The sequence below is a fragment of the Danio aesculapii genome, chromosome 6 (genome assembly GCF_903798145.1).
Source record: "Danio aesculapii chromosome 6, fDanAes4.1, whole genome shotgun sequence".
NCBI lineage: Eukaryota > Metazoa > Chordata > Actinopteri > Cypriniformes > Danionidae > Danio > Danio aesculapii.
In genome coordinates, this window is record NC_079440.1 from 18,191,109 (window position 1) to 18,205,099 (window position 13,991).

The 13,991-nt window shown below is 36.8% G+C and overlaps 2 protein-coding genes across 3 annotated transcripts in view; one reads left to right on the forward strand and one right to left on the reverse strand.

Annotated features, from left to right (window-relative positions):
- The window catches only part of tmtops2a (teleost multiple tissue opsin 2a), an 81,528-nt gene extending 74,161 nt beyond the window's left edge, over positions 1-7,367 (forward strand). The window contains exon 4 of the mRNA XM_056459700.1: positions 6,630-7,367. Within this exon, the coding sequence (XP_056315675.1) occupies positions 6,630-6,815 (186 nt within the window). The 3' untranslated portion in view covers positions 6,816-7,367. The remainder of the gene's footprint in view (positions 1-6,629) is intronic.
- Positions 1-13,991, reverse strand: part of st6gal2b (ST6 beta-galactosamide alpha-2,6-sialyltranferase 2b) — a 78,715-nt gene that overhangs the window by 32,127 nt on the left and 32,597 nt on the right. For both annotated transcript variants that reach the window (XM_056459699.1, XM_056459698.1), the window contains exon 5: positions 12,075-12,249. In XM_056459699.1, coding sequence (XP_056315674.1) covers positions 12,075-12,249 — 175 coding nt within the window. The remainder of the gene's footprint in view (positions 1-12,074; positions 12,250-13,991) is intronic.

Sequence of the window (13,991 nt, forward strand, 5' to 3'; positions counted from 1 at the left end):
CTGGAGTTTTATGTCATTTCAGGTATTTCATTCTTAATTTGTTGACTTCAACTGCAGTTTGGCTATTTCACTTTCATTCAGGTACATTTCATGCATGCCCCCCATGTCAAACAAGATTTTGGATGCGAGAAACTGCTGGAAGAGTGTTGTTTTAATGAAATTTGATACCGCACGCCGTATGGGAGAAAAAAAACTCAGCATTTCTTGGTAGGTGCAGAGAATAGTGCCAAACCAGCGTGTGTGTATAGACTATCTTGTCAAAAAATGCGGTGAAAATCATATGTGGCAAAAATCCTACACGATGGCAATAGTTTGATTAAGGTGTTTACATGCTTACATTTTTTTACATGCTTACATTTGGAGAGCAGCATTTACAGCAGATCTTACTGTCCATAATATTGTAGTGATATTCATAGTGGCCGAGAAAGCTTAACGCGCTGCAATTTAAGAGAGCACATGCAAAAAAAAACACCAGCAAATAAAGAAACGATCTTAATCAATTTGACAGCACACGTGCTGCAAATTGGTCACAACGCAAACAACTGAAAAAACGTACAGCAAATTGGTCACAACACTTGTAAATAACACATAACACAATGGAAATGTTTCTAAGGGACCCAAAAACATGACGGACCCTGCTGAGATTGTGTGTTGTCATGTCGTGTAATCAAGATATTAAAAAAGCGAAAAATAACTCCCCTTTCAAAGACCACCAATCACTACATTTAGCAACAGTCACTGCATAATAACACATCCATATCTCAGCGGGGTCCATCATGTTTTTGGGTCCCTTAGAAACATTTTCGTTCTGTTACATGGATATTTGCAAGTGTTGTGACCAATTTGCTGTGCGTTTCTTCAGTTGTTTGTGTTGTGACCAATTTGCAACACGTGGGCTGTCAAATTGATGAAGATCGTTTTTTTTTTAGCTGGAGTTTTTTTTGTAATTGCTCGTGCTTTTTTAAATTGTAGAGCGTTAAGCTTTCTCGGCCACCGTAGATATTATTGTAAACTTAGTAACTAAATCATATTGACTAAGGTATGTCTTTAAAAACTGAAAGAGTACCGAATAAACATATGAATAAACATAACTAAAGAACATTGATCGCTCACTTACCAAATCCGTAGAGACAGGACAATCAACACCAACTGGAACCGCGTCTTTTTTTAAAAGAAGACGAGTGGCAAATCTGGATTTCACCTGCTCTCGGGTAAAAAAAAATTTCCTTACAAACATATTTTTGTCACGTGTTAGCAGACCATTGTAATCCACAAATGTGGGTCCTCCCTCATCATGGGGAAATGGAAACAAACCTGCGTTGCGGCACATTTATAAACGCAACAGTGACAACAAACGAATAACAACAAACTCTCTGAACACTGTAACAGAACACTGTCTTCAAAGCTATCATGCATATTAATGTAGTTGTATCTCGTTCACAGTAGAGCACGCGGCCAGTACAGACATCCAGTCTCCACGCTGGATTTTACACAATGATCTCATCACCGTGGTGTAGTTTCAAAATTTATTTTCAAACCGGAAGAACGAATTTGCTCGAAATAACGCAAAAACAACCAATTTTCACTTTTTTTGTAAATTATGTGTCCTAATAGTGGTTTTTAGCAGCATGGGACACATATATGACTGTCAACATCTCAAAAAATGTTTTTTAATGTTTCGTGACCCTTTAATAAATTATTCAAAGTGTGTAGTTATTATAAAGTGTTACTTTTTTATTGGAAAAAAATTATTCCCACAAATAAAACGAAAATCCAAGAGTCACCTGTGGGACAGCCAATCACCTAAGACGGGTTGCTCATCATGTGAGCACATCCACAGGTTGTCAAGGCAACAAAGTGATCTGAGTGTATTGACAAACAGAAAGCCAGCAGGCATGATTTGAGAAGCAGCATGGTGTGCGTCTCATGTTGTTCGTTGTAGCTCAGGTCATGCCACAGGGACGGTTGTGTGGACTGGATTGAATTTAATTGGCATCCCTGGGCAAACTACTGATACTGTGAAGGGGTGGTCACATGACATACACATGGGTCTGAATGTAAACGGCGGTTTCTATAGCTCTTTTTTGTGACAAGTTAGTAAACATCCAACATCTCATCAATGAAGAAACAAGTCAGGACAAGCATTCAGAGCAGTAACAGCTGTGTTAATGGTGTGACTCTCATTGTTGTCCTCTCATCCTTTTAAAGATGTTTTTTTTTTTTTCTTTTTTTTAAGTATACTGCAGACCGCATGCAGAAAGAATAATAATAATGTCATAAACTCATTTAGGCTGTTATGATGGTGCAGGAAGGTCAATATGCCTTTTAAAATATCAGATAATTAGATTTTTATGATGGGTCAGTTTCCCCCAATACATTTATATTTTTACACTGTTATTTATAAGGATTCACTTTTTTTAACATAAATGAAATATGTAAGGAAATTAGTATACTGTTTAAGATATAATAAAAGCCCTTATGTGAAATTTTTATTATTTTTTAAATATTTTCCTAGTGATGTTTATCAGAGCAGGGGAGATTTTTACAGTATTTTCAATTATGTTTTTCAGTTATAAGCCCTCTTAAGATTTTTTTTTTCGATTGACTACTACTAGATATTTTTAAGACACTTCTATTCATCTTAAAGTGACATTTAAAGGCTTAACTGGGTTAATTATGTTAACTAAGCAGGTTAGGGTAATTAGGCAAGTTATTATATAATGATGGTTTGTTTTGTAGACTGTCAAAAAAAGGGGCTTAAAGGGGCTAATAATTTTGACCTTAAATTGGTTTTCAAAAAATTAAAAACTGTTTTTATTCTAGACGAAATAAAACAAATTAGACTTTCTCTAAAAGAAGAAATATCAGACATACTGTGAAAAATTCCTTGCTCTGTTAAAAAAAAAAATTGGGATATAAAGTTGAAGTCAGAATTATTAGCCCCCCCTGATTTATTAGCTCCCCTGTTTATTTTTTCCCAAATTTCTGTTTAACGGAGAGCAGAATTTTTTAAACATATTTCTAAACATAATAGTTTTAATATCTCATTTCTAATAACTGATTTATTTTATCTTTGCCATGATGACAGTAAACAATATTTAACTATATATTTTTCAAGACACTTCTATTATGCTGAAAGTGACATTTAAAGACTTAAGTAGGTTAAAAAGGTTAACTAGGCATGTTAGGGTAACTTTTTTTTTAAATCAAGGGGGGCTTATAATTTTGACTTCAACTGTGTGTGTTTATATATATGTATATATGTATATATATATATATATATATATATATATATATATATATATATATATATATATATATATATATATATGGCTGTATATCAGCACTGGTGGGAGGCGTGCGTTGTGTCCCACCAGTGACGATATACAGCCACATCGCACTGTGTGCTATTTATACAACAGTTTGACTGTAGTTTGATTGCATAATCGTGTATATAAAAAACAATCAAACACGGAGAGTCTCAAAATCCTTTTGTATGAGGAACTACTTTCTTCCACCATCCATTTACATCTACAGCTGACGTCAGAACAGCAGAAACCGTTGCTCAGTCACCAACATCACTTTAGATCTAGTATTTGAATGAGTCTCTTGCGAAATGTCTAAAGTGATGACAAAACAGGTGATTTTTCTGACATATAAGGCTGCACGGCATGATATGCCATCAGTCTAGAGATATTTCCCAGTATTTCTCTGTTGCACTCAGGATATCACTCACAATTATTAACCCAGAAAAAGCCAAAGCAAAGCAAACACTACCAGATTACTGTTGTGTTTGTGATAAGGAAAAATGCTAAACATATGCGGGCATTTCTTCTTTCGTACTGTTTACTTAACTAGTCTGCAGCATAGACTGTAAAATATATGGACGGAGCATCCGTGACGTCACCCATAGGTTTCTGAACACTGCAAAAGAAGCTACAAGTAGGCGCGGCCAACCGTCGCCATTTTGTTCGCGCGTCATCGCACACACGGCGGGATACCAAACAAGGGCAAAGAGGCGGAGAGTGGGCGGTGCTACAGACGCCTGCTGGCACTTTGCTTAGACCTAGCAGAAAGACTTTACTTTGGGAGAAACGCTTGATACTCTATTACCTGCGACTCGTTTGTGTTCTGACCACATGTGCTTGGCTGTACACTATATCAATAAAGTGTTTAGACTTTTAAAAACACTGTAGTAATACAGTGAGCCACTAAACATTGTTCTTATGACGTTTTTCTACAGGAGGAAAACGCGAATTACTTCCAAACACTTCAGATATAGTCTGTGTTAGTAAATGCAAGACTATTGATGAACTCCAGCATAACACTGTATGAGAACGCTTCAGATGACTGTTCTAGAGCCTACAGCTAATCAATCTGGCACATTCTGGAGTGCTTTACGGGTCTAAAGAAAAATATTAATGATAAATGATCTTAAATAAAACAAATACATTTATAGAGATGGTATACAAGTATATAACTTTACTCACATGGGAAACGAGGCCACGTGAATGGTTTGTGAGCACAATTAAATGCACACAGCATCCCATATCATCTGATAATTGTAAGAAATAAGTCCAAAAGGCAGCTGACTGTGTAAAGCCACATAAAAGAAAACAAACATACGATGAATATGCCGAGATCAGTGGCTAATCTGCCGGATTCAGCTGGGGTGAAGTGACGGTGACCAGCGAGACCTAGCTGTCACTCAAGTGGCCACGCCCTTAATTATGCAAACTGAATATAACCTAATATAAAGGAAATGGATGAGTTATAAAAAAATTCACCCCCCTCACAGTTGTCATGGAGGGTAATAATAGCTATATGAACCAAAATCGTTCTTTGTACCAGGCTGTAAACACCTTTTCTTCTGCTGTAAAGTTGGCCATTCTAACAGTGGGCTCAATTGCAACTTGCTCTATTATGGAGCCAGGACTAGCGGAATTTTGATGAATTGCAGTTTCAGTTACTTCCGTATTGGCTTCCCGAGAGAGAGCGGGAGGTTGCCGCTTGGTCTGCAGTAGCGAAAACAGAAGACTCACTAGAAACAGATGGCCAATCAAAAAGTAACTCAGGGTTATACAAAGAGTGCCCAACACAAAAACATACATTCTTAACATGTGAGTCCCATCTCACACTCAACACACTACAATTACTATGGTATAAATACAACACTACAACATACAAAAGAGAGAGATCGACTTTGAAAGTCACTTACAAGTTTTATAATGATTTGATTAGTTGTAGTTTTAAATGACACTGGGGTTTTCCTCCTCTAAGGGCTTATTATGCGGTCCCTGTCGCCATCTTGTGTATGGACAACGTTAACAGTCTTTGGTCTGCTCAATCACACAGATGTGGTCTCACAGAAATTATAAATATTTAAAATAGGCACTATCCTTATAAATGAACTGCATACTTGTTGTCCAACAGCAGCAATATTTGTCGAACAGTAGAGTGTCCTCTGCTTGTCGCTGTATATAGGCGGAGTAATACACAAGGGTGAAGAGGCTGGACAAGTGCTGGTATTTGCAGAACATACATATACACACACACACACACACACATATGTATATATATATATATATATATATATATATATATATATATATATATATATATATATATATATGTAAATTTTCTTTTCAGCTTAGTCCCTTTATTAATCTGGGGTCGCCACAGCAGAATGAACCGCCAACTTATCCAGCACATGTTTTACACAGCGGATGCCCTTCCAGCCACATCCCATCTCTGGAAACCTCCATACACACTCACTCACACACTAAGAACAATTTAGCCTTCCCAATTCACCTATACCGCATGTCTTTAGACTGTGGGGGAAACCAGAGCACCCGAAGGAAACCCACGCGAACACGGGGAGAACATGCAAACTCCACACAGAAATGCCAGCTGACCCAGCCGAGGCTCGAACCAGCGACTTTCTTGCTGCATCACTATATATATATATATATATATATATATATATATATATATATATATATATATATATATATATATATTTATTATGATGTGGTATAAAATAAATGTGTTGTGGTTAAGAGACTATTAAATAGAACGCAGGCGCATTGGGAAATGTACCCTGCTGTGTATTTTTGAGAACTGACAAATATGTGCTCACAGCTACTTATCACTGCATTTTGTATGTAAAACCCAAGGCTGTGGGGTGAAACTGCTGACCGCTTACTTGATGCTGGACATGGGAGATGGAAGTGGAGCGGAATGGGGTTTGAGTCCAATGTATAGCCGTTCCACAAACTCAATAAAATGAAACCTGAAAAAACACAAGGTGGTGGTAGAAGGGTAGAAGGGAGCACTTTTCTTTGCTAGTTTGCTTTTGAAAACACCATCAGTTGGGTTCAAGGAAGGAGATTGTATTCATAGGCACGTATTTCCAATGAGTCTGGGTTAATTAAAAATGAGACATTTGTTATTCAGATCATCTGAATTGAAAACCATTCAATTTTCAAAAATTGTTTTGAAAGAGTAATGATGTACCTAAGCCCCGTGCCAATTTTAAAATGCACTCCAAACTATCAATTCAAAATAAAAGATAGCTCTGCAACATGTGTCTCAGAATTATGAACACTAATTTACAGTGTTTTGTTCAGTTTTACAGGTGTTTCCTCATCTTGATTCACTGCAAACACAGCTCTCTAGAGAACGGACAGTCATCAATGCCTTCAAGAACTACTGGCATCCAGCTCAATCGAAGGCCTTACAGCAACCCAGTGGCTGACAACGCACCCCCTTCCATCGGTCTCCAAAATGATTGCAGCACCCCTGTCTCTGGCTAAACCAGTCCACAAAGCTTCGCCTTTCCCAAATGATGACCCGACAGAAGTCATCTGTTTAGTGTTGTGGAGTGCCTACCAATTAAAAGCTGAAAATCAGAACTGTAGCAAAGTGATCTCTATCTCATCTATGTGAAGACAAACTGTTCTCAGACCTGAAATGCAACATCTCCATCTGTATTTGTATGTGACATGTCAAGATAAATGTTAGTGGTCAAGAAAGGTGCATACAGCCACTAGTGAATTGTTGTTAAAATGGATGTTCAGGTCACGTGTTTCTCCATTGCTTATGAATGTGCTTGCACTCATGTTGTATGTAAGTTCCCAATCCTTTTAAGGTCAGGTCTGGATAAAATGTTAAACTAAGCGTTGAATTTGAAAGAAAGCGCTCTGGAAAAAAATCCTTTACCCATGACTGCTTTGTATTCTTTCTGGACAGCCTTCCTAATCTCGCCATTAACTGATGGAGATCAAGCATGGCGACAGGGGAACCATTAGTCACAGCAGTGCTTCAGACAGCATCTCCAAACTTGGTAACTATATTAAAAGAATAATTCAACCAAAAATAAAAGTTGTGTTCTTTACAAATCCTTGTGTTATTTCAAGCTCAAAAAAGCAGTTCATTTCATTAGTGTTCCTACCAGTTTTGGTGAAAAACTCTGCAATTGTCACAGATATTACTGCTATATTGTGCTCTCTTTATTCTGAGTGTTTTGGAGAATGGACCAAACTTATCCCCTCATCATCCATCATCCTCTGCACACATTCCATTTCACGGAACTAGAACAAATCAGCACTAAGAATGTCCAATGTTTATATGATCAAAAAGACAAAACTGGACCCAACAGCATTAGATCTCCTTTGTTTTGTTGTCTTATTCAATATTTGCCAAAAGATCCAATTGAGACTGACTTACAAAAATAAGCCTGAAGAACCCACTGAGAAGCACCCATTTAATTGTTTTCCCTTAAGAAAAAAGGGAGTCTGCGACATGAGGCTGTATTATAGCATGACAGCATCTTCTTTTGTGGTTCCCTATGTTAACCTGCCCTGATCAAATGATTTTTATATTTGAAAGCACCAAAACAAACATGCAACCCAGGCTCATTCTGATTACATACCCCTATATACATTTCTGGAGAGCGGCGAATACATCCCAGGAGCTACGTTTTTGCAGTTTTTGTTTTCAAAAGCTGTGTATGCTTTTTGAGGTCTCATATTTCTCTAGCCAGTGCCATTCGTGCCTGCTCTTCTCATGTAAATCCACCAGAGGCCGCTGTCGACTGACTGACTGACTGACTCACTGACTGATTGACTGACCCACCCTCCTCCTTCCCTAAACCCAACCAATAGTGTTTTCAAAAGCACTGATTGACCCTCCCACCCACTTCTAAAAGCCCAACCGACAGGGTTTTCAAAAGCAATCCAGAAAAAGAAAAGCCCTCGCGGCAATCTGATTTTTACCACTTTTTCAGATTTACCACATTATCACCCAGTTATTTACTTGTTTATTATTATTTTTTTTTGGCTTTTGTTTTTGTCTTACTTGCTTTCTGGTACCGTTCTTCAATAGACTCACACCCCATCATAGCAGCCAACTCCCCTCTGCGCCTGAAGTCATGCGACGTATGTGGCAAGCTACTGGGCAAACTGATAACGCCCGATTCACACTGGGCTTCAGCGTCAATGCTTGACAGAAGGTGGGTCTGAAGTTGGGGCTGACAGCGTCAGCCAATGAAATTAGTCAGTAATTGGCTACTGTCTGAGTTGGGGTAATGCACAAAGCGACCTGATTGGCTGATGCTTCAGTTGGTGCTTTAAAAGTTGAGAAGGTCCTAACTTCTGCAGCGGTGCCAACGAATCCACAATGCAGTTCAGCAACGAAATGCAGCCATACATACTTCTGGCTACGTAATTTGCGATCTCTAGAAATGTATATGGGGTACGTTTTCAGAATGAGCCTATGTTGCAACCATGCCCATTTCTCAACAGGATCCTGTGCCTTTTTAATGTCTATAAACTGCTGATTGGCTGCGTTTGTCTGGCACTGTTGTCAAAAGCATTTTTCAGAGGTTTGTAAGGGATTTCAACATTTACAGGGGAAAGTTGATGATTTCATTGCCATTCGAATCCAGACTCTGTTTTTCTCTCACCCAATTAAAATCCCTTGCCAACTTAGCCTTTCTTTTAAACATCAAGGTTGTGTGGTGGTTTTATTGTCATTTGAATCCAGTCCCCTGACTTTCTGTAATGCGATCAATTTAAAAGTAATTTTGTAAATCTTTTTTGACCTCTGAAATGCACTATAGATACTGTTTCACAGTTGTTAGCAAGAAAAAAGAAATGGAGATTCACATTATCGAAGTGCTTGAAAGTTTTTACAAAAATAACTTTGCTTCAGTGCTTCAATACAATAGCATTATTGAATTTTTTCTCTGTCACAATACAATCTCAAGATGTTCACCATAAATATAGCTTCATCTAGCTCAATCACAGAGGAGAATTTTATTAATTTAGTTTTCATATGTCCCCATGATACACAATGGGATACAGATAAACTTTCAGTGAAAGGTTGATGTGACTTTTTCAATATTATAAGGTTGAACACTGATAATGTAAATTATTCATTCATTTTTCTTTGGCTAAGTCTCTGATTTATCAGGGGTTGCCACAGTGGAACAAACCACAAACTATTCATATGTTTCATGTGTTCAACTTACACAGGGGTCACCAATCTCGGTCCTGGAGGGCCAGTGTCCCTGCAGGGTTTAGTTCCAACTTGCCTCAACACACCTGGCTGGGTGTTTTAAGTATACCTAGTAAGAGCTTGATTAGCTCGTTCAGGTTTGTTTGATTAGGGTTGGAGCTAAAATCTGCAGGACACCGGCCCTCCAGGAACAAGTTTGGTGACCACTGAACTAACATATGTTTTACGCAGCAGATGCCCTTTCAACTGCAACCCAGTTCTGGGAAACACTCTCACATTCACACACATATACAGTACACTAAGGCCAATTTTGTTTACCCATTTCACCTATACCACATACCTTTGGACTGTGGGGGAAACCCAGAGCACCCGGAGGAAACTCACATGAACATGGGGAGAACATACAAACTCCACACAAAAATGCCAACTGACCCAGCCGGGACTCGAACCAGCGACCTTTTTGCTGCGAGGTGACAGCGCTAACCACTGAGCCACCATGCCACTAATGTAAATTAGGATTTTTAATAAGGATTCATTTAGCTGTTCACATACAAAACAAAAGTTAAACAAAACATGTCCATCAGGAGCTTGGTAAAATACTGTGGTAAAATAAATGTACATATTTTTAAAACATGGGGCCCTATTATACACCCAGCGCAATAAGGCGCAAGACGTCTATGGCATGATTTGTTGCTATTTTCAGACCAGCGCAAAAGTAGTTTTCATGTTTTGCACCACGTTGCTTAAATAGCAAATACATTTGCATCACTTGTGGACTCATGGGTGTTCTGGTCTAAAAAGAAGGTGTGTTAAGGCACATTGTTGGCGTGTTGCTATTTTGAGAAACTGAAATAGAGTGCATTAGTTATGCGTCTGTGCAGGTCCAAACACTTACACATTGCTTAATACACACAGGATATACAGCAATACACAAATATCTTTGCATATGAAAACAAATTAAAGGATTAAAATGTTGCAAAAAATATTATTTTCTACATAAATATAAAACCACTTCCTCCATGCCTTCTTTATGTTGGGGGGCTTTTTTCCTGACAGTTTGCATTTGTATAATATTATTATTAGTAGTAGTATTTATTATATGCATATTTATATTTGTTTTAATAAAGACAAGTTTAGATTTGTCCACCTGTCGTGTTTTAGACCATATGGAGCATAAAATGTGTGTTTGAATATAACTTTTTGGTTTTTTGACCACACTTTGTTGTTATTGATCAATTATTCTTTGCTGGAAATTAGAACTGAATTTAGAAATAGTTTTGAAACAACTCTTTGCGCTTAACAAACAAAATTAAATATGTAGGCTAATGGATGCCTTCAGCGGAGTGTGTATCCACACACTCCATGAAAGTAAAGGAGTAAAGAAATGAGTAAAAGTAAAGGGAAAGAGAAAGTAAAGAGGCCAAATGGAGGAGACTCATTCTTTATCCTCCGTTAAACTGTTTTCTTGCTAGTGAAGAGTTCAGTTTTTCCACTTACAGTCCGCCATGTAAAAAGCAAATGCTCCATGGCGCAACGCAACTGACTCTGAAAGGGAATGGGAGATGAGACTCTGATTGGTTTAATGCACATTATGAGCAAAACACTCCCACAACTCATTAAGAGAATAAGCACAACCCTGTTAGACCATGCGCCGGGGCACAAACCATATTTTTTTTGTTCTTAAAATAACAAAAGTGGATTCGGACATGCCCTTAATGCTTTTGCGCCATGCACTTTAGACTTTGCTCTTTAGATTGTTCAAATAGAGCCCTAGGTGTTGGAACAATGGAATTTAATGCAGTGTTTCTTGTCTGAGATCCACTTTATATCATGCCTCAATCACACAGAGAAGATAATTGAATTTAAGGAATCCAGATCTTAAACACTGTGATTGTATAATGGCATGACAGTTCACAGGAAGTGCTCGAGCTGGCTTACTGAAAATTAAAAGTCTCTGTGCATATACACCATTGCCATCAGAACGGAGCTTTAGTGCACCTTTAAAATATGAAATGAACTTGCAAAGAACACAACAAGAAAGTGTGTGTGTGTGTGTGTGTTGCTCTATGCAGCCGTGGGCACTGTTCCTGCCAGTACAGTCACTGGCCTACGGCAAGGTAAGTATTCTCTACTTGTTTGATGGGGTTTGCTTTTTCCACACGAGCTCCCTTCCTGATTGAAATAATCATTTCATGCACCTGAACGGGCATCTATCAAAGTGATGTTACCTAGTAACTAATTTCAACATTTGCACACTCACAGACTCAGACATCCTGCAGTCAGTCGGAATTTAATTCAAGAGGGACAGCGCACACAAACAGACGTGATTATCATTTGTAAGTCAGCAGAGATGCTAAAGACGTAAAGCAGAAGCAGTGAAATATTTGATCCTGCTTAAATTAGGGTCAGATATGTGCGTCAACTGCACAGCATGGCAAATCTCTCGAAAATTACGGTCGCAACATGTGGCACAACAATTTTCCTCCACGCGAGGATCAAAAAAGAGGATAGATTGAGCGGTTTGTTTTGCAAATGTGATCGACGAAGTGACTCACCTATAAATCCGGAGGAAGGGGGGTTTGGTTGAATGTTCTCCTCTGTGATGCTCTGCACGATATCCCAAAGTTTCCAGATAAAAGACGGATGCAGAATATAAAAGGGCTGCTCCGGGAAGGCCTTTCTGTGAGTTATGTATGGAGTAAACAGGTCATAATCAGGACGCAGGAACCACTGTGGAAACGGGAAACAACGTACTAAATAACTGGTTACTTTATAAATAAAGTTTCATATTTCATGTTAATGTATTTAATAACATGAAGGATGAACAATTTTGTACAGCATTTACAGTAATACTCATAGTACTAAAGTGTTAAAAAATTATTAGCTGACTACTTAAAAAAAAGCTGCCTTATAATTATTAAGTAAACAAACTACTTGCATGTTTATAAAAGTTAAGTCAATGGGTTTACTGACTTCTTTAAAGTAAAATCAACTTGTTGCTTTTAAGGCAACGGGTTTACTCACTTTAAGTAATTTAACTACAGTGTAGTGGTCCACAGTTGTGCTTGTTAACATAATTTAATGCATCGTGAGTTAACACTAACAACGTTGGACTTTTTCATTAACTAATATTAACTAAGATAAATAAATACTGTGATAAATGTAAATTGTTTATCGTTTATTCATGTTAGTAAATATATTAACTAATATTAACTAATGGAATCTAAGGTAACACTTTATAATAACTACACACTATAAATCATTTATTAAGCATTAGCAAATAGTTAACTCATTAACATTAACAGATGTTAGTAAGCAGTTTATAACTGCAGATACAAATGCTGTATTCTTGACTTACAAGCACATATATAATGTGCTTAATGATTGTATTTTCATACTTTAATTATCATTTTTTCATTACTAAATTAAGTATTGCATCATTTACAGTTATTTACAGTTTAAAAAACAGTTATTTGAGAGAAGTTGCTGGTTGTTAGTTTATTCAGAATGAGTTAGTAAATTATTAATAAACTATTCAAGGTAACATTTATATATTCAGGCATATACTAATAGTTAATTTGTATGTTAATAAAAGCTTTATTAACTCAACTTCATCCAGTTTTGTGACCTAATCTAAAGTGAGGACTATTTATGCTTTATAAATCCCTTATAAATGACAATTAAAGGCTCGGTTATATTCTAAACAGGAAAAAAGAACATAAACGACTTCATTTTTATTCATCTGAAGATACACAAATAAAACTGTATCAAATGAAAATTAACTTAAAATGAACAAAAATAAAACTATCAATAGCATATATCGTATTAATAATGCTAAATAACATTCAAGTGTTGTATCATTGTTAAATGATTATATTGTTGTTTTATTCAATTGTATGTTATATGTTGACACATCTGTTATTCAGCAATGTTTAAAATTTACAGTAATTTTACTTTTTAGATAAGCAAACATTTATTGTTCATTTGATACTAACCCTTTAATTGTCATTTGCTCGGGATTTATAACGCATAAATAGTCCTCACTTTAGATTAGGTCACAAAACTGGATGAAGTTTAATAGATTAACAGATATTGTTATTTCATGTTAACTAACGCATTAACTGGCTTTAACTAATACAACCTTATTGTTAAAGTGTAAACACAAAAACTAACCCTATCCATATCCAGAATTAGATTAAAATAAACGTTCAAACACATCTATATGAATTAGATTTAAATAAGTAAGGATTTATAACACTTTAGTTAAAGTCGCAATTCATACTATTAACTATTGGCTTATTACCTGCCTATTTAGATATTAATAGTTTTCTTTTTGTAGTTATACAATATGATTTTATTCTACATCCTAATCTAAAATACCCAAAACCTAAACTCTTTTATCTTACTAGCTATGAATAAGCAGCTAATTAGTGGCTGTTTCTCAATATGCGTTTTTCAGCGATCTTGTGTTC